Source organism: Cloeon dipterum, chromosome 1 (assembly GCF_949628265.1).
Source record: "Cloeon dipterum chromosome 1, ieCloDipt1.1, whole genome shotgun sequence".
Classification (NCBI taxonomy): Eukaryota; Metazoa; Arthropoda; class Insecta; order Ephemeroptera; family Baetidae; genus Cloeon; species Cloeon dipterum.
This window is the reverse complement of record NC_088786.1, coordinates 8345467-8365603: the sequence shown is the minus strand read 5'-3', so window position 1 is coordinate 8365603 and position 20137 is coordinate 8345467. Positions and strand designations below refer to the sequence as shown.

The following is a 20137-nucleotide window of genomic DNA, read 5'->3' as shown; positions in this document are numbered from 1 at the left end:
AGGCGCCAGCTTCCTCTGCCGGCCGGCGCCGACTGTCGAATGCCAAACATCAGCTAGAGAGACAGAGCAAGCCAGACAGCCAGAGCCTGATCGTAAATTAAATAAATAAAAATCTCTGTCCTTTACTCTAGGCCCTCTTCTCTACAAAACAGCGCAGTGAGTATGATAATAACACTTTTTAATAAGTCAAATTTCATCATGGAGAAAGGGTTATTTTTGTTCGACTGTTATAAAAACGAAAGAAAAGGTTTGGAGTCGCTCGATCATTTCGCTTTCCTTTGATACAAACTGGATACAAATTCATCTGCTCTTTTTGCTGCTGTCGTTTGTGTTTTCAAATTATTAATGTTGTTAACGCTATCCAATAGCAAAAGGATGTAAGTAATAGTTTTATCTAAGCTGAAGAACCTAGTAATAAACTCATGCAGTTATGTATAACTGATTGTGAGCACATAAATATGCACATGGACAATATAAATCTCGGAATGCGGCAAAAGAATTTTCTCATAGAATGTATACATATTGGAATGAACGGAATGAAGGAACTTTTTCCTCTTTCAATCATTATTGTTTGTTTTTGGCATTATTTCCATTTATTCATATGATTAAATTCATTATTTAGTAAATTATTAATTATATATGATACCGTCAATTTTTGGAATCTTCAGCCAGCATGAACAACGCAATGAAAGGGAAAGAAACCGGAAGAAAAAATCTCGTTTCCGCAGCTGCCAACAGGAAACTCACAAGCACTGTTCTTAATTCTGCCAAGCAGGTGATTGTTTTAATAACTCCTTTCTGTAATTTATTAATTTTATCAATTTCATCAGCATCAGCTGTTGCAGTCAGCTCCAGCCAGCTGTAGTAACATAAGTTCCAGCAGCTCCGCCGCAAAGACAGCTGAGGATTTCCAAACTGAGGCTGACATTGTCTACAGTCAGTACTTGCAAGCTGCTTACATTCAGAAAATGATGGCTGAGAAGAATGCTCAGATTGAAGAAGCTTTAAAGGTGAGTTCTTCTTTTCCTAACATTCTGTGTCAAACTTTTTTGTTCCATAGGAAGTATTTTCTGTGGCTCAAGGATCTGGTCTCCAAAATCCAAATGTGGATCATATCAACAAATGCACTGAGAAGCTGAAGCACCTGAAAGAAGAGCACTCACGGCTCTTGAAGCTGAAAGAAGAGGTTGAGGCTTTACAAAAAAGCTGTCAAGAAAACTAATTTAAAAAAATCCAAAAACTTGTTGCTTGAGAATTAACGAAAACCTTGGCTTCCTAGAGGAAAATTTTGCTAAATGAATACTGTGATGAAAAGCATTTTGACAATGTACAAACTTAATTAAATATTAAAAAGCTTCTGCAGAAAGAAGACTGTTTTGCGCCTAAGTAGATTGAAATAATAATGGCGCTTTTTCATTACCATTTAGTAAAATATATTCATAGTTCAATCTAAATATCAGAAGAAAATATATTTTGTTACTGAAATTTAATAAAAATGTTTGTAAGTTTATATATTTTTTCATTCTTTACCCCTGACTTCATTAGATAAAATTAATATTCAAGACCTTGTATTTTATTTCAAAAAACTATGATCTATAATTAATTTTTAAAAATACAAATTTTCGTAAGATATTGGATAAATAATTCATTTAATCTTGAGCATTAACTTTTCTATCTAACTTCTTTTAAATTAAAAGTTACTGGCTACTCCACAATATCCCTAAGTTTAAAAAAAAAATATTTTTTGGAAATCAAGGTTTGAGAAAATAAATTTGATGTTTTATATTTCCAATTTATTAAAAAATAAAAAATCCTAATCGGTATCCATTGGTGATTCCTCGCTATCTTCCCCTTCATCATCATCTTCAGAGTCATCATCATCATCAGATGAGCTGCCTGAATCAAGCCAATCATCTGGCGACACCTCATTCGGCAGGACAGTTTGCCACTCGTCCATTTTATGAACATCTGCAATTGAAATGGTAAATTTGGACTTCATATAGCTTAAAAATCAGTACCTAAACTGTACAAGTCGCAAAAAGTGAGTTGCCGATCTCCTTCCTCAAACTGTCCGCCGAATAAATAGGCCTTTCCGTGCTTGAACGCCAGGCCTGCGGACATTCTGGTTGGAGGACAGAAAGCAAAAGAAGCCGATCCCCCTGAGGCGTTGCTACCACCAAAGGCGGACGCTGCTGGACTCGGGCCGATGGTCACTTTGAAAATGCCGTCGTTGCTGGTCACCACGGACTGCGGCTCTTCCTCCATCTGCTCTCCTTCATCGTCCATGTCGTCAGCATCACCGCTGTCCTTTCTCCTCCTCCTCGACTTTTTACTTGGGTCTTTCTTTCCAGAGAGTGAAACTGCTCGCAGGATTAAATAATTATTAGAAAATTAATTTACATAAGTGCATATATTTACCGTATCTCCAGACATTCGTCTCCAAATCGACGAAGTAAGAGTCGTTGAGGAATGTGCCGGACAGGTCCTCCTCGCCCTCTTCATCCCTCACTCCTCCAAATGCAAATGCTTTGCCACCAGTCAAGGGGGTGAGAGCCATTCCTCCTCGAGGGAGAGGGGAAGCACCGCCGCACTTCGCAGAAACCCATTTCCACTTTGTTCCTGTTTCGTCTCCCTCTGTGAACATTGCAATAATTATATTTTACGTCTATGTTAAAAATTTGCAAAAATAAATTGAATCTAAATGCTGAAAAATATTTGCAGATTTAAAAAAGGGCGGTTTTTATTTCAAATTTTTAAATTCTAGCTGGATATTTTGAAGTTATAAGCAATTTTTTTTTTAAAAAATTAGAACATTGAAGAGAAAAAAGGGAAAAATATGATTGAGTTGGTAATTTCTAATTTATACAGTTTTTTCTCCTTGCAAAACCCTCTTAATTGTTGATAGAAAGTTCAATAATTACTTTAAAAATATCTAAATCAACCCATCTTAAAATAATTCATATTTATGTTATACCAAACAATGAAAAATACAAAAAACACTTACTCTCAGGAGTCAGGAAAAAGGAATCTGCATGCGTGTGTCCCTTATCCACATCTTTCTTAACCTTCGTTTTGCTGTAGCCTCCACAGACCAGGATTTTTCCACTCGGAGCAACCGCCATTAAGCATGCTGACCTCGGTGCAGGAGGAATGCCTAATGAATAATATAAAAAATATTGAAAAACTCCTTTGAATAAATTAAAAAAAAATCACAACCTGCAGGCTCCAGTTTGCGCCATTTGTAGTCTTTCAGGTCGAAAGCGTAAACATCATTAAAGTACTTAAAGTTGATATTATTATCGTGGTAGCCACCGAACAAAATGAGCTGCCTCTTGTGCAGGACCATTCTGTGTCCGCTCCGAGCAGATGGACCTCCAGGACAGCTGAAAATTTGCACTCATAAATTTTTCATCTCTCCTGTACTTAAATAACTCACTTGATTTTCTGCCAGCTCTTCTCGCCGATTTGATAGACCCAGAGGTCATTGTAATGGTAAAACTGTGACAGGCTGGGACTGGCAAACTCTCCTCCAAAGAGCCACAGCTGGCCCCCTTTCCCTCCTGGAACTGCAACCATCTGGTGTCCACTCCTGGGGGCAGGGCCTTTGGGCACAACCAGGCTCGTCCAGGTTCCTTTGTTCAGGTTGTAGGCTACAATGTCATTGTACATTGCCGTCTAATAAAAAATATTAAAATTAAGAATTAAGCGTTACATTTATTATTAAGGCGAAAAATTAATACCTTTTGCCCGTTGAAAAATTCTCCGCCAAAGAGAAAGAGCTCGTCTTTTTCAGGGTGAGCTACAAAAGCAAAACTGGATCTTTTGGCCGGTCTTTCGATGGCAACCTCGGCGACAGTCTGTTTCTTTTTCTCCTCCATTTCGCATTTCGCCACAATTTGCTCAACATCGTCCTATATTTAACAAGATGTGAAAAAATCCCACAATTTTTTAATTAAAGAACACGTGACAGAAAATTATCAAAGTTTTACCTCTCCTAAATCAGCCAGGTCCTTTTTCTGCTTCTTGGACAACTTCTTTTCTGTTTTCGCAGCAGTCTTCTCAGCTCCCTTTCCCTTCTTATTTTTGTTCTTCCCCATGTTGTGTAAATAAACGAATTAGATTACTTCTTAGATTGACTTTAAAATCCGGCGTTTTGAAGTGTCGGACTGGAATGAACCATGTGGGGTTATTTATGTTTGATTTTTGGAAAGGGGGCGTAACCTGGGCGTGTGTAGTCCATGTCAAGTCTATCCCAGAAAACAAAAGCGAATTGAGTGAAAATGTATTAAGTTGCGGAGTTCATCTACTAATTATTTTTAAATATTTTCAACCGCATTCCAATGATAAAATTAGTCAAGTTCCAGAATAAATTATTGTTGAAATAATTCTTGTGTGTTGAATTTTCCCACCAACAGAATTTGAATCCCATGTCTGTACATGCCTGCCATCTGCTGGTGGTTATGTTGAAAGTGAATGCTTTCTAAATCCTCGGCTTCGGCGTTTGCGGCGTATGCCGTGTTCTGTTCAGGCGTGTGTTTTACTGCTAACCACGTGCAAGAGTTAACGTCCGCACACAACCATGGAAGAAAAAGGTACATTTATGGCTGAAATTTGAGCTCCACCACCATAACACATTCAATTATGGATTAATTAGTTGCCAAAGTTTGAAATGCAATTTGCAAAATGCACTGTGCAGCTCGCTTGATGTTTGATTTCCACTTGCCATTCTGAGCCGGCCAAGGCCGACCACAACAACTACACAATATCAATAAACACTTCTTATTTTATCACCTGTTTGATCCGCATTATGTTTGCATTGTCCACAGTCAAAAAGAAGAAGTCCAAGGAGGGCAAATTCAAGACTCTCGGCGAAATCCACTCTAAATGCGAGTTTAAACTGGAGTCTTCTGATTTGAAACCGCCACCGATCGATTCCTCAGAATGGCCTCTCCTTCTGAAGGTTGGTTTACAGGATTACATTCCAAAATTCATGTATGTACATTTGTGTACTTCATGCAGTGTTCGCAATTTTGACCAGCCGGTTTTTGCCGGGGCGGTTAAAACCGGATGAAACCGAGCAATTTTTGCCAGGCTAAAATTGGCATTTTTTAAATTGGTTTAATTTTTAGGCATAAAACGAGCTCAATTAATAATTACGGGAATAGAAAAATTTTAATGCGAACAAAATCACGATATTTTCATGAAATATTTTTGAATAAAAAGATTCAAAATCATGATTTTTCAGGTGAAACCATTTTCTTCTTACTTTGCATACTTCTGCTCAAGGAAACCTAATTTCAGCCAATTTTAGCCAATTCAGCCGGCTAAAAACCGGTTATAACCGGCTTGGTCAAAATTGTTTTAAAAATGCCGGCTTTTTCCGAACACTGACTTCATGTTTTACTTATTTTTTTGACAGAATTTTGATCGCATGAATGTTCGCACGGCGCATTTCACACCTCTTCCGTTCGGTGCGTCGCCTCTGAAACGAAGCATTGAAGACTATGTTAGGAGTGGCTACATTAATTTGGATAAACCGAGTAACCCCAGTTCGCACGAGGTGGTCGCATGGATTAAGAGAATCCTCAAAGTAGACAAAACTGGACATTCCGGCACGCTCGATCCCAAAGTATCAGGTAATAAAATCTCCAAGACTATTTTCTCAGCTCTCATGATGTCAAAGGTCTTCAAATCTGTGCTATATGAAACCAAAGCGTTTTCCAGATTTTCCAATCGTGCCAAAGTGCGATTTTTCTCATTTGTTTCTTAAACTATGGAAATTAATGGAAAAAACACTTGTCAGATTTTTTCAATTTTCTACCCTTTTGCCAAGCCCTGATTTATTTATCATCGTGGAAATAGGTGCTTTAAATAATGAAGTTTTTCACCCATTAAAAGGAATTGTTTGGATGAATTATTTGGCTTTTTCTATGAATTAAACAATTGCCTTGCTGTCCATCGCAGGATGCTTGATTGTGTGCGTTTCGCGAGCGACGCGTCTGGTCAAGTCGCAGCAGAGCGCTGGCAAGGAGTACGTTTGCATTTTCAAGCTGCACAGCGCGCCTGGCAGCAAAACCAGCCTGGTGGCGCCGGGCAGCGATGGCGAAATCGGACTCGTGTCCCGCGGCCTCGAGCAGCTGCGAGGCGCCCTCTTCCAGAGACCACCACTGATCTCCGCCGTGAAAAGACAGCTGCGCGTCCGTACCATTTACGAAAGCAAACTGATTGAGTACAGTCCAGAGAAGAATCTGGGCATCTTCTGGGTCAGCTGCGAGGCGGGAACGTACGTCCGAACGCTATGCGTGCACTTGGGCCTTGTTCTCGGCGTCGGTGGACAAATGGAGGAACTCAGGCGAGTTCGATCAGGTACGAAAATGATTTCATTTACAGTACAGGTTTGAAATATCTAGAAAGTTGTGTCTAAATCACATCGAATACAGACGTTACATCTCAATTCACAAGCATAAGTTGATGAAAACGTTTTAAACAAAAAGCTGCAATTATTTTTCCAACTGGAAGACTGGGTATTGTACTGACCCACAGGTCATCAAAACTGATAAATTGACAACAACTTAAAATTTTCTGAGCAGATTAAAATCTATTTTTGTCATTAGGATTTTCTATTGAAAATTTTAGATGTTACTTAATTCACATTTAATCAATTATTTAAAATATTAAAAAAATAGAAGGATATCAAAAGATTGGAAATTACCTGTTTGGAATTTTCACCAATATTTCACGTTCTACCAGTATAGAAAACCTTGATGGTAAAACTGACCCTTAAATTGATTGGTTTAAATCAATATTTAAATTTTTTGCTGTAAATCCTGCACAACTAAATTATTTCACTAGTTTTTCGTGTAGCACATTAACTAGAATATGGCACATTTATTGCACAAAATGCTTGAATTTTGTGGAAAAAAAATAATAATTAAAATTGGGAACACAAGAAATATTTGTGTGCGGTTTTGTAGTATAGTTGCGGTTTGATTCGGGTTATATTGGCGCGGTTTGGACACGGGTGTGGTTTTTAAATCTTGAGTTGAGATTTTGCTTCAAGAGGTTTTCGTGCTGATGCAGATTAAATATTATGTTCCGCGCATAGCTCGATAAATGATTTCAAAATTCTCCTTGAACAAAAATAGGCTTTATTAAACCAATTCAGAATTTTTAAAATTTGTGTTGGTCACCTGAATGGTTGAATCGACAAAATTTTTCCATTCAAAAAGTGACTCAAAATATCCCTCAGCTAAAATACAAATATCTTTGCTTTTTTCTTCTCAGATAAAATGTTATGTTTGGATTTTTTCTGTTTCAATATCTCAAACCGCTAGTATTATTTCTGGAACTGCTGACCACTGACAGGATGGAAATTGTGGGACAACATTGTTTTAAATTAAAAATAACATTCATTTTCAGGCAACCAGGGTGAAAATCAGGGTTTGAGTACCATGCACGACGTGCTTGACGCACAGTGGCTCTATGAAAATCACAAGGACGAAAGTTACTTGCGGAGGGTGATCCATCCTCTGGAGGGCCTGTTGGTTAAACACAAGCGAATCGTCATGAAGGACAGCGCTGTAGGTTTCTCCTAACTGAACGCGAACTTTTTAATTTTAATTCAATTTTCCTCCTCTCAGGTCAACGCAGTTTGCTACGGTGCCAAAATTATGCTTCCTGGTGTTTTGAGGTATGACGACGGAATCGAAATGAACGAGGAGATTGTCATCATCACCACTAAGGGCGAGGCCATTTGTTTAGGTAAGCAGAGTGGTTTGTAAAATAAGATAGAAATTAATTTTAATTGCAGGTATTGCCCTGATGACTTCGAGTACAATAATGTCCTGCGACCACGGCTCGGTGGCCAAAATCAAGAGGGTCATCATGGAGAGGGACACGTACCCTAGGAAATGGGGTCTCGGACCCAAGGCCCTCATGAAGAAGCAGTTGATCAAGCAGGGCATGCTTGACCAGTATGGCAAGCCAAACGACAAAACTCCTGCCAATTACCTCTCACAAAGCTACCAGGACATAAGGTACACAAATAATGTTGATTTAATTATTGCATTGTGGCAACTACCCTATTATGAGCTCAAACTATTATGTTTCTATAAATATCATTGGAAATAATAGAATTATACGGGAGAAGCATCAGAATATGACGTGAGGATCGTGTAATTTTTTCCCCTGAAAAATATCTACTAATACAGTGGTTTTTAATTTATTTGTTTTTAAATAAAATTAAACACGTGGGGAATGGGGACAAACTAACTATTTAAAGTGTTAATTGATGAATTTTTACTTCTTTCAGTGCACAAGCTGGCGCTGAAAAGAGACCGCGTGAAAGCTTAGGCAATGGAAACGACGAAGAGATAGCAGCTCCTAAAGAGAAGAAGAAAAAGAAAAAGTCCGTTGTGGAAGATGCTGAAAGCACTGAAACGGCTCAAGTAGAAGGCGAAACTCCTAAGAAAAAGAAAAAGAAGAAGCAGGTAGAGGAGGAAGTTGAGCAAGCTACAGAAGCGACAGAGGAACCAACGTCAGAAAAAAAGAAAAAGAAGAAGAAAAAGGTGCAAGAGGAAGCAGAGTAATTTTATCATGTATGAGAAATAAATTTTTTGTATAACACGCAATTTTAGTCATTTAATTTTCCTACCACCTGTAGGCTTACCTTTTTCCAAATTCTTTACTCTGCCCTTCAACGAAGTTGAGGTCTTGCGCAAATAATTAACATTAAATAACTGTCTAAAATTGCTTGAAAGAAATTTGGGAAAATTATAAGAACTGAAAAAATGAATCTCTTTTTTTAAAAAAAAATTGCGGGTTTGTAGCTACTATGATTAATTTCCATGAATAAAAGTACAACGTAAAATATTTGAATGAAAGTTGAGCCTCATCTTTATTCAATCCACAATCGGCGTGTGCCGGAAAGAATACACGTTGGATCATTTGTCGAAATCAAACTTGGGAGAAATTACATTGCAGCGAGCGATATGTCACACCGCCAATTTCCCCCTGAGACCCTGTGCGTACCTGACTTTCCTCAGCCACGCTGCTTCCCTCGCAGGTTATGTCACCTGCCAGCCAGCGAAAGGTGGGGAGCCGGCGGCACCTGAGACGGCACTACTTTCACTCAAGCCGCAGTCTCGCGCTCGACTCGCGCCCAAACGCACTCAAGTAAAGCAAGATGAGGCCCCTGCTGCTGGTCTCGGCGGCGCTGCTTGTGCTCTCCGTGCTGCTCGAGGCGGCGCCGCAGGGCGACGCAGAACTCGAAACCGTCGAGCCGCCGTTCACGCTGCCCGTACAACTGGTCGGCTTCCCGGTCATCATTATGGCAGTCAAATTCGCCAACTTCCTCAAGAAACTGACCTACTCGCTCAATCCAAGTGAGAACATGTTTTTCTTAAAATTTCTTTTATTGTGCGTCAAGTTGAATTGTTTAAAAGTACAATTCATCCAATTTTCCGCAGAAACTGTCCAAGTGAGAATTTTGACTTTTTTTAATATTCCGAAAGTTTTAATTCATTTAGCGTCAGTTAATGATTTTAAGAGAATTTATTTTGCCGCAGGTAAATTATCCAAAATATAAAAATATTCCAACAATAATTTGCATTAGCACGGAGAACACTCAGTATTTTTTACAACAGCAAAAATTTATTCCAAATATAATTCTCAAATTTCCCTCCTACAGTAAACACTTATCAGGTATTAAAATTTGTTAACTGAATTTTTCAGGGATTTACCATTTACCTAGACATAGCTATCAAATTTAGTTCCTGCTTGTACTTTTTTTTAAATTGTAACGGTATATTTAAAGGTTGGTAAATGAATAACCGGGCAATATATTCAAATTAAGTAGATGCATAGGACAAAGGGAAAAATTCCTGGAATCCGGTTATTCAACGCTTGATTACTTTCTACCTACATTCTAATGTTAATATTGAGAAACATCAAGAAGGACACACGGTGTGGGATTTCCACAGGTCAACAATTGTGGAACCATTTTATCCAGTACTTTTATTTCTTCTGGAGGCCTTCCAGTTTTATTGTATATATGCTTTTTGAATTCTAGATCATTATATTGCATCCTGTTTATTTATGAAAATTTCACTTTTAGTCGTCTAGTGACAAGTAAAAAATAATTATATTATCATTTTAGCGGTTAAGAAAATGGCATTTGCGAGTGAAACGTTGTGAGATGAAACTGATAATCACGGCGCTGTGAAATTTTCCTACTAAATTCGTATCCAACTAACGTGGGCCAAATTTGAATGGAAAGATATAATAAAAACACACTGGCAGCTACCTCGAATTTGGATCTAAAGCGTCAAGGAAGGAAACAAAGGAATTTCGCTCAACTAGAAAATCGAACGTGTTGCATAAGGGCGTGAGTGCAGTGCGTAGCTGTATTTTTAATTGAGTCTTGTAAGAGGCAGGCGAGCAACGAGTGAAAGTTATTATTATTGCCGCCGCCGCGAGTAAGTCGCAGTGGTAACGTTGCGTAGGATTGCTCTCTGATGGGACGGGAAAGGCAAAATATAATGAATTCGGATCAATTCGGTGCGAGGCTGTGATTGATGCGCGCCCGGCGAAAGCATTCGAAAGGAACACAACACAATGCAAATCGTGCTCGTTTTACTGCGAAAGTGGTGCGAATAAACGATCGTGTGTGTGTGCAATTATTTTTTGCTGCTTCTTCGATGGCGTGTGAAAGTCAATGTTTAAGATGCATCCGCGGAGAAATTAGCATCGGAACGGATGAAATAGAAGAGATCTATTTTTCTAATGACTTAGTCTCAAATGGATCCGTGCAGTTTTCTTTTTAATGGTCTGTCACATTTCTACAAATCGCTCGCGTGTGAAAATCGAAGTGCATAGGGACAGAGAGAGTGGAATAATGGAAACGCGTACTAATTGGAACCGACTTATGAACTAATTGTTTTTAATGCGGTGAAAATAACAATTTTTATAATTATTTCAAGAAAATTGGTTCATGAAGACGATAAAATGAAGCCAACAGTTGAATTGAAGCTTACTAATAATTAAGGGAATTTATAGAAAAAATATAAACCAGTAATACAAATTTTCAAATACATAAGGGATCAATCTTTAAATAGAATCCGGAATTTCCGATTTTTTTTATTTTACTTTAAAATGCCACTGCTAAAAATTATAAAAATCTATAAAAAGAATAATTATTACAAAGCTACAAACAATTTTTGCACGCATTTTTAATTATTTCAATACTGATCGTGCAATAATAGAAAATATTCTGATTCCATATTCAGTAGTTGATTGTCAAATGTAAATATTAAAATTATCTAATTTTTTCAATTGGGTTAATAATTGGTAAATGAATATTTTAATAATAAAATTATTTTATTTAATTTGTAGGCAAAACCTGTTGTGAGGATATTAAATCTGTTTTACCTAATTTTTGGCAATTTTTATCGCCGAGTTATTTGGCTCAGTATCTGCATTCAAAATTGAGACATTCATTCTATAAAATTTAATTTGAATTGTTTTAAAAACAATCAATTTGAGAATCACGGCAATATCAAGCTTTATTTTAAAATGAGCTATGATCTTTTATTTTTAAGAGAGGTACTTAAAAATATCTTGGAACAAATTTCTATTACGAGATTTTTGTTTATATAATGAATAAACTAACAGAAATTATTTATTTGCATTTTAAAATGAGCACGATTTTCATGAGTTGAATTTCCTACGTCAAGCAATGATTATTCAAAGATATTAAAGCCTTCCAAATAAATCGTCATACTGAGATGATGAAAAATATAATAGCTCCGTCATAAAATTAAATAATCATTTCAAGCATAACGCTGCTGAATGAACGTTTTCTATGGTGAAACCTGCTGGATTGAAAGTTGCACGGTTTTATATGGATAGAGTTGCTCAAACCAGCACATGGTGCGAAGATCTGCGCGCAAACAATGCGCGTATTATGAATTTCCGACTACTTAGTTTACAGACAGGAAACGTGTTTAAATTTCTTCCTCAAAAAGTTAAATAGTTTGTCGCTCCTGGGACTGTGCGTGGAGCAGAAAGAGAAGAAAGTGTAAACACAGAAGAAAAAAAAACATATTCCTGCTGACCTCCATTTGATTGCTTAGCTAGTGCTTTCATTCACACCTCGCTCGTAGCCAGAGAAAAACGCACGATCATCGGCAATGAGCGAAGCGAACAATTACTGAATCTTGGATGGAAAAAAATGTCCTCTGCATTCCTCAAGGATTTATTTCGGCAACAGTTTATCACGAAAATACAAAATGTAGTTGCTGCCAACACGCACAATTTTCAGGTTAAATGCACGGGTTTAATTACACTTATCCTTGAGGCAGTTTTATTTTAATTAAAAATAAATAGTTCGGCCCGTTTTCATTTAAGGTTCAGTTTACCATTTATAAATTTATGAGTTTTCACCTAATTGAAATTTAATTTCAGATGTCCAGATATGGTCAAACCCTCTTTTTTGGCTCAGTCAGATGCATTTTGGCTATTTCTTGTACTTTAATGAAAAATAATTTTTGAATAATTCAATTTATACTAAGAGAAAGAATAATTAATTAGGTTTGACGACAGCAAATTTTTGATAAATAAAAATATTTTTTGTATGGTTCAGGCTGTGAAGTTTTTGTATTTAAGTCATGAAAAGTGTGTGTTTTCTAAGTGGCATAATCGAAAACTTATTTTCATTGTGGCCTTTCTCTAATCTAATATATTATTCCATAAATTAATCTCTTGAAGCCTGGTTTTAATTATATTCAACATAATCTCTTAAACTCAAACATGATTTTACAGGAAGATTTTAAGTAATATAAACACTATCAGAAATTAAACATTTTTATCTTAAAAATAACGCTTGAAGATAATTTATTTTGAAGCTATAATTTTAAAATTTATTTTTCATTGCATTTGCAGTTAGAAATATTTTTAAAATAATTGTATGTACAGACGAGCAGCACGTTTATTAAAAAAAAATTGACCATAGATTTAAAAAAAAATATAATCCCATCTTGAGATTTATCCCCCTGTTTAACATCTTAAATTTTTAATGCCGGTCTAGTTTCGTTTTCATTTCCTTACAGCTAATATTTGAATTTTGGTTTCAATATTTAACATGATTGGTTAGTTTTACTATTTAATCTGCTGAGGAATGTCTTACAACACAAGATTCATATCCAAAATTAAATCACTCCGGAAAAAGGAGTTCTAACGGGAGCGAGACGCATAAATTACAACCGGACATCAGATGGAAGCGCAGTGTTTGTGTTACGCGTGCAGCGGCCAACTCACGTAATCGTAATACCTACACACACGCCACATCTGCACACAGGGCACGCGGACGAGAAAGTATATCCGCGGCTCTTTTGGCATTGGCGCGCGCGATTAGGAAAAGGCGATCTACGAAACTTTCTCGGCCGCGCCAAGGTGATCGGAAGAAAGTGAATTTGAGCCTGAGAGCACTGCGCGTCTTTGTTGCCTGGCTCCTCGCGCTTGGCTGCACCGCAGCTGCAGCATCATGGAACAGACGTCGCGATTCTGCTGCTTAAGCAAATTTTTTTAACCGCACTGTTTAACTAGCGATAACTCGACCGGAAAGCCACTGGCCCAAATCTGGAGCTTCTTCAGCTTTTTTTGTCGACAGATGAAATCAAGCGAACTGTCAATTTTTTTTACAAAAATATTAAAATCACCATAAAAATTCATTCAAGAGAATCAGGAAATAAAAACCTAATTTTATATGAAAGTTATGATAATCCACCATCTTATTAGATAGGTGACGGTGTCTAAGCGATTTGGACAGATTTTTACTCATTTTGCTGCCTTTGAAAAAATATGTCTAGCAGTGTTTCAGTGTTCTAAATTTAGAGTGTATTGGACATTTTTTAAAAAAAATTAAATTTTTGAAATGAAATGGAGTGGTAGGTAAATTTCAATTGCTATTTTACAGTTATTCCGAAAAGCGATAAATCGCAAAATGAATCTGTTTGAGGAATCTAGCAAAAAATATGTGTACAATGAGCAATATTCAATCAGGACCGGAAGCCAATAAAATTTCAGATTTGGCCACATTTCTCCAAAAAATTAATTACATATTCAATTTTTATAAATTTATTGTGTGCTACAAATGATAAGCACACAAACTTTGCAGCCCATTTTCTCTGAAAATTTAACCAGTTCTTTGGGCATTTAGACCACTTTCCAATTTTTAAATATTTTAGGTGTGGGCCGGTAGAAATAGTTTTCGACTTTTTCAGATTATAATCACATGAAAGATTTACTACATCTTAAGTTTCTAATTAAGTACTGTAAGACGCAGAAAATTCCAGATACCAAAATTAATTACGAATGATATTACGAAATGATATTATACAAGAATGTTTTTAGATATAACGAATATTTTGTAAACCTATTTTCAAACAGTGTTGAAATTAACCAAGGAAAGTAATTAAAATGAAATTTTTTCAACAATAACTCGTTTAAAATTAATTTCTGCCAAAAAGAATATTCAAGCCCTTCATTATTTTTTGCAATTTAATATTTCATTTCTAATGTGCCGCATAAATCTTTTTTCAGAAACATACGTAGGAAGAGTTCGCCGCGGAGCTTTGGACCCTAGTCTGCTGAGGGAGCATTTGACCCACGGCCGCTACGACGGCGACCTTGACATTTCGAACGTGGAGCATCAACTAGTCGCTGAAATGGGTCCCGATGTGTGCCTCTTTGAAAACATTTGCAAGAAGTACTCAATGCACAAAAAGTCACTCGAATGGGAGGACGTGGTCAGGTAAAAGCGCTCGTATTTGCTCAATCACAGCGGTGGATTAATTTATTTCTCTTCAATTTCAGGGAGTACGAGAGCTACGCTGGTAACCGCAAAAAGTTCTACCTTTTGAGCGTGTTTCTGGGAGAAATTGTTTCGTCGCCAAAGCTTTGCCATCAAATCGCGACTCAACCAGGCAGGTCGTGCGAGTAGGGTGAAGACTGAACGTGCGAATGACGAGTGTTTTGTGTGTTTTCTACTTATCAGTGTGTTCCACTTGTACATTATGCTAGACTTAAATAAAATAAGTTAATTGTGTAATTAACGAAGCTGATATTTTAATTATTAAAGCTAAAACTCCATGGGGTCGTTCTTCATTCTGGCAAGCGAGTAGACGAATTCGTCGAAAATCGCGACGCTGCGGTTCATGCTAGTTTTTCTGTACTCACGCACGTTTTCTGATGCAGTCGATTCTTCAAAATTACCAAGTTCCTTGAGCAGAACGCTGTTGAAAATGTAATTTAAAATTTATAAACTTTTAAAATGGTTCAATCCCTTACTTGATGCTGGGAACAGCCGTGGGGTCGAATTTGGCGACGTGTTTTGGGTTGAAAGGCACGCAGACGTATCCGGTTTTAGGGTGAATGCAGAAGGGGGCTTTCAGCAAGTGGTTCAGCCCTGTGGTGACGTGGATATCCAGACGAGGGTACAGATAGTGCAGCATCACTTCCTCGATCAGCAGGGCAGTCTGAATCCTTCGCCGTCGCCCTTTCTTTGCCTGGACACAACAATTGAGGAATTTTTTGTGTTAACCAGTCAATTTAATTACATGAAAAAGTACAGACAACAGATATATGAATCAAATTCGTGATTATATTCCTTAGAACGCAGATGACGCAAACAATTATTAGTTTGGCTCAACCTGTAATACTTCATTTAATTAAATTTAATCGAATTTTCATTAATTTCAAATCATATTAAATTAAAATTTTCAAAAAATTTTAATTTTAGCCACAAATAATTAAAACAGCCTAAATTTTAAAAACAAGCGAAGCTTCTGGAACACCCTAGATGCACCAGGGATGATTCTAGAATGACCGATTTAGTTCTCGCACATTCTCTTGGCGCTGAAATTCAAAACGCTCCGCCCATTTGATGACGTTTGACACCAAACCAGCCAATAGCAGCTTCGTTCCATATGGCTCTCGGCCAATGCTCTAGCACTCTCTCGAATATTCTTGTATATTCTCGGCGCTAAAGTCTCGATGTATATAACCAGCGGCGGGTGCAGCACCAGGCATTAGTCACACAGACAAGCATCAGAGCACAAGCAAGAGACGAGAAGCAGCTAACCCAGCCGACTTCCCAGCGCAATTCTATACTACAGTTCGAAGCAATCCAAGAAGAGAATCACAGAAGAGCAACATGAAGGCACCAGCAATTGGCATTGACCTGGGCACCACGTACTCCTGCGTAGGTGTTTTCCAGAATGGCAAGGTGGAGATTATCGCCAACGACCAGGGCAACAGGACCACCCCCAGCTATGTGGCGTTCACGGACACTGAAAGGCTGGTTGGAGACGCCGCTAAAAATCAGGTAAGATGGAATTTTGAAAATATATCTTTCGTTTAGCTTAAGAACCTCTATACATTCATTTAAAATATGGCACGATTGCTTATAATTTTTCCTGTGTGTTTCCAGGTGGCGATGAACCCTAAAAACACAGTGTTCGATGCAAAGCGTCTAATTGGCCGAAAATTCGACGACCCTAAAATCCAGGCGGACATGAAGCACTGGCCCTTCACGGTCATTAACGAGAACAGCAAGCCGAAACTACAGGTTGAGTTTAAAGGCGAGCAGAAACGTTTCAACCCGGAAGAAATCAGTTCCATGGTCCTGTCAAAAATGAAGGAGACTGCTGAAGCGTACCTGGGCACCACAGTCAAGGATGCAGTCGTCACAGTACCTGCTTACTTTAATGACGCGCAGAGACAGGCCACTAAGGACGCTGGAGCCATCGCCGGTCTTAACGTGTTGAGGATCATTAACGAGCCGACAGCCGCTGCCCTTGCTTACGGATTGGACAAGAACTTAAAAGGAGAGAAAAACGTCCTCATTTTCGATCTGGGCGGTGGCACCTTCGACGTCAGCATTCTCACCATCGACGAAGGGTCCCTGTTTGAGGTTAAATCCACTGCTGGAGACACACACCTGGGCGGCGAGGACTTTGACAACCGCATGGTGAGCCACTTCATTGAAGAATTCAAACGCAAGCACAAGCGGGACCTGAGCACCAACCCCAGAGCCCTGAGAAGACTCCGCACCGCCTGCGAAAGGGCCAAACGCACCCTGAGCAGCAGCTCCGAGGCCAGCATGGAAATTGACTCGCTTTTCGAGGGCATTGACTTCTACACAAAAATCTCCAGGGCCAGATTTGAGGAACTTTGCTCAGACTTATTCAGGTCGACCCTGGTGCCCGTGGAGCAGGCCTTGAAGGACGCAAAGATGGACAAGTCGCAGATCAACGACGTCGTCCTGGTTGGAGGCTCAACCAGAATCCCAAAGGTCCAGAAACTCCTGCAGGACTTCTTCAACGGCAAGACTCTTAACTTATCCATCAACCCTGATGAAGCAGTGGCTTACGGCGCTGCTGTGCAAGCCGCGATCCTCAGTGGCGACCAGAGCAGCCAGATTCAGGACGTGCTCTTGGTGGACGTGGCGCCGCTTTCAATGGGCATCGAGACGGCGGGCGGTGTAATGGCCAAGATCATCGAGAGGAACACCCGCATTCCATGCAAGCAGCAGCAGACCTTCTCCACCTACTCAGACAACCAGCCAGCCGTGACCATCCAAGTGTATGAAGGTGAACGTTACATGACCAAGGACAACAACCTCCTGGGCACTTTCGACCTTACCGGCATCCCTCCGGCGCCTAGGGGAGTTCCAAAAATCGTGGTCACCTTTGACCTGGACGCTAATGGCATCCTCAACGTCTCGGCCAAGGATGAGAGCTCCGGCAACAGCAGGAACATCACCATTAAAAATGACAAGGGCCGTCTGACCAGGGAGGAGATTGATCGCATGGTTGCTGACGCAGAGAAATACAAGGCTGAGGACGAGAAACAAAAGGAACGCATTGAAGCAAAGGCTAAATTGGAAGCCTACGCTCTGCAGATCAAGCAAGCCGTTCAGGATGCTGGAGATAAGCTATCCCAGGAGGACAAGAACAAGGTCTCAAAGCTGGCAGAAGAAGCCCTCACTTGGATTGATAACAACTCCCTCGCCGACAAGGAGGAATTCGAGCACCGATTCGAGCAGCTGAATAAGGAGTGCATGCCAATCATGACCAAGATGCACCAAGGCGGAGCTGGATCTAATAGTTACCAGTCTTGCGGCCAACAAGCTGCCGGTGGCCAGAACTACAGAGGGCCTACTGTGGAGGAAGTGGACTAAATTCGTTATTTAAGTGTTAAAAGATAAAATGTTTATGTTCCTGTTAAAAATATATTGTCTTGAGCATCAAGATCTGACTGCATCCTAGTTCACAACAATTGATTAAGAGCATTTATATTGTATATAATTATTTTGAAAATAAATTCGATCTCGAATGAAATAAAAATGTTTTAGTAGCTTTAAAACCTTCACCTTGAAAATTATAATTAAAATCATACCTTCACGTCTTCTTGGTTGTGGTACTGAACAGTTTTGCAGAAAGCCTTCCATTTGCTGACTGAATCAATTTTATCCGCCATAGCCTTTTCGCACTCCTGCTTCAAAACATCATCGGGCACCAAGTCTAAGAGATACTGGACGCCTTTAGGGCTGTCAAGGACCTCTTGATCATTCAAAATTATATCGTTGAAATGCGTTTCAACAATTTTCACAGCTCGCCTAATATTTAAAGAAAAATTAAAGCTGCTCTTAGGTGAAAAATTAAAATTACGATGCAGGTGGATCCAATCTCTCAGAGTTCAAAATGATTCTTCTAGTTGATTTGGTATCTGAGGTCAGCAGGGATAGGTACTGAGCAACGCAACCTCTTTCCCAACCTGACATGGTTCTTGCCTCCTCGTCAGACACCCAACAATGGATACCACGACGGCCAGAAAACACCCAGAGCAAGTGGTTGAAACCGAAATCGTCTAAAATTTCAATTTTAATTGTAAAATAAACCTGATATTCAGTGATTTTCACCTCTAAGGGCCACATCCAAGCACTGGACAGCCACAACCATGAATTTCCAGCACTTTTGGCACACACTGGCTTCACTGCAGCACGTTCGGACATCATCATAGTCTGTCATATCAATATCAAAAACCATTTCTCGCTCAGTTGGTTGTTTCTGAGTTATCCTTTTATCCTTCAGTCTAAAATAAAACCAAAATATAATTGTGTACGCTTGGCAAAAAAGGATTATACGTGTTTGTGTAAACCGCGCCGACGTCGATTTTAATCGGCTTCTTTTTCTTCAACTCCTCCTTGAATTCGGCGGCGTCCTTAAACGACAGGTACCGAAGATAAATGTCCCCCTCCAATGTGAACGAAAACTCTCTTTTCTCGAGCTCATCTGGAATCAAATTGTCATTAAAAAATCCTTCTGAAAATTTTGAGGGGACACCTTTGCCGTAGCTGAGCCACTTGATGAATGTTTCGCAAGGGAAAAGCCTGTTGTAGTAAAGAGGGAGGATGTCGACCAGAGTTTCTGGCTTGAAACTTTCTTCCCTTTCCTCGGAGGGTGGCATTGTCATAAGTCTCAATTCCTTAAATCAACACACTGGGAATGAAGAACGAAGAATTTAAAGTTGCACTAACAGCAAAGCAACAGCGAGCAGTGAGATAGCCAGAGCCAGAGGGTCCAGAGGGAAACATCTGTTGTTTTGCCGCGCGATTTGAGACATGCGCATGTGCATGAAACACGCGAATTTCAACCATACGATTTGATTGTGAGCAAGGGAATGATCAGTGAACACGCGCCAAACCACTGTCACCGTAGTAAAGCCTAGTAAAACCTCACATTGTATAGCACTTTAGTTGATTTGTAAGGAAAATGTAATACAATATACACATTATTTAGAATTATATCGGTGTTGGCTCGCAAAACGAAGCGATATCTCAATGATGATTTGACTACACGTTATTGTCACATTAATGAAAGTATACAAATCTAAATAAAAAAAGTATTTTTAAATGCATGTCATGAAATTCTACAAAGTGCCCAAAGTGCCTTAACTCATAGTAAATTGGGAATTTTATTTAAAACTGATACGAAGAACTTGGATGAAAAAAATGTTTCAAAAAAGCAGACGAAAACGTGCATTCCATGTGTAATAATGATGTAATAATTATAAACAA

The 20137-nt window shown here is 38.9% G+C and overlaps 6 protein-coding genes across 9 annotated transcripts; 4 read left to right on the top strand and 2 right to left on the bottom strand.

The window, feature by feature from the left end:
- Positions 1 to 15: 15 nt before the first annotated feature.
- LOC135937933 (uncharacterized) lies at positions 16 to 1459 on the top strand. Of its 4 annotated transcripts, none has more exons than XM_065481322.1 (4): positions 16 to 156; positions 669 to 775; positions 846 to 1010; positions 1061 to 1459. In XM_065481322.1, exons 2-4 carry the CDS (start codon positions 674 to 676, stop codon positions 1220 to 1222), a joined length of 429 nt encoding a protein of 142 aa, XP_065337394.1. In that variant the 5' UTR covers positions 16 to 156; positions 669 to 673; the 3' UTR covers positions 1223 to 1459. The 4 variants fall into 4 exon arrangements, with proteins under 4 accessions (XP_065337394.1, XP_065337383.1, XP_065337365.1 ...); XM_065481311.1 differs by having other exon boundaries at positions 837 to 1010; XM_065481293.1 differs by having other exon boundaries at positions 19 to 156; positions 831 to 1010; positions 1061 to 1442.
- Positions 1460 to 1757: 298 nt separating this feature from the next.
- LOC135934051 (kelch domain-containing protein 4) lies at positions 1758 to 4193 on the bottom strand. The gene is made up of 8 exons (XM_065475562.1): positions 3990 to 4193; positions 3741 to 3911; positions 3437 to 3675; positions 3217 to 3383; positions 3005 to 3154; positions 2419 to 2634; positions 2019 to 2360; positions 1758 to 1968 (listed from the first exon to the last, which is right to left on the bottom strand). Exons 1-8 carry the CDS (start codon positions 4095 to 4097, stop codon positions 1814 to 1816), a joined length of 1548 nt encoding a protein of 515 aa, XP_065331634.1. The 5' UTR covers positions 4098 to 4193; the 3' UTR covers positions 1758 to 1813.
- A 257-nt stretch (positions 4194 to 4450) lies between these two features.
- On the top strand, positions 4451 to 8630 carry Nop60B (dyskerin pseudouridine synthase 1 Nop60B). The gene is made up of 8 exons (XM_065475561.1): positions 4451 to 4592; positions 4827 to 4960; positions 5420 to 5636; positions 5965 to 6366; positions 7420 to 7580; positions 7641 to 7761; positions 7811 to 8036; positions 8312 to 8630. The coding sequence occupies exons 1-8, from the start codon at positions 4580 to 4582 to the stop codon at positions 8586 to 8588; spliced, it is 1551 nt and encodes a 516-aa protein (XP_065331633.1). The 5' UTR covers positions 4451 to 4579; the 3' UTR covers positions 8589 to 8630.
- A 497-nt stretch (positions 8631 to 9127) lies between these two features.
- Positions 9128 to 15114, top strand: LOC135934057 (uncharacterized). Its single transcript, XM_065475568.1, has 3 exons — positions 9128 to 9383; positions 14599 to 14809; positions 14872 to 15114. The coding sequence occupies exons 1-3, from the start codon at positions 9185 to 9187 to the stop codon at positions 14996 to 14998; spliced, it is 537 nt and encodes a 178-aa protein (XP_065331640.1). The 5' UTR covers positions 9128 to 9184; the 3' UTR covers positions 14999 to 15114.
- On the bottom strand, positions 15099 to 19609 carry DNApol-alpha50 (DNA primase small subunit). The gene is made up of 7 exons (XM_065475563.1): positions 19404 to 19609; positions 19205 to 19352; positions 18980 to 19152; positions 18729 to 18927; positions 18457 to 18676; positions 15346 to 15563; positions 15099 to 15290 (listed from the first exon to the last, which is right to left on the bottom strand). Exons 1-7 carry the CDS (start codon positions 19531 to 19533, stop codon positions 15137 to 15139), a joined length of 1242 nt encoding a protein of 413 aa, XP_065331635.1. The 5' UTR covers positions 19534 to 19609; the 3' UTR covers positions 15099 to 15136.
- On the top strand, positions 16072 to 18358 carry LOC135934049 (heat shock protein 70 B2-like). Its single transcript, XM_065475560.1, has 2 exons — positions 16072 to 16381; positions 16487 to 18358. The coding sequence occupies exons 1-2, from the start codon at positions 16211 to 16213 to the stop codon at positions 18236 to 18238; spliced, it is 1923 nt and encodes a 640-aa protein (XP_065331632.1). The 5' UTR covers positions 16072 to 16210; the 3' UTR covers positions 18239 to 18358.
- Positions 19610 to 20137: the final 528 nt, after the last annotated feature.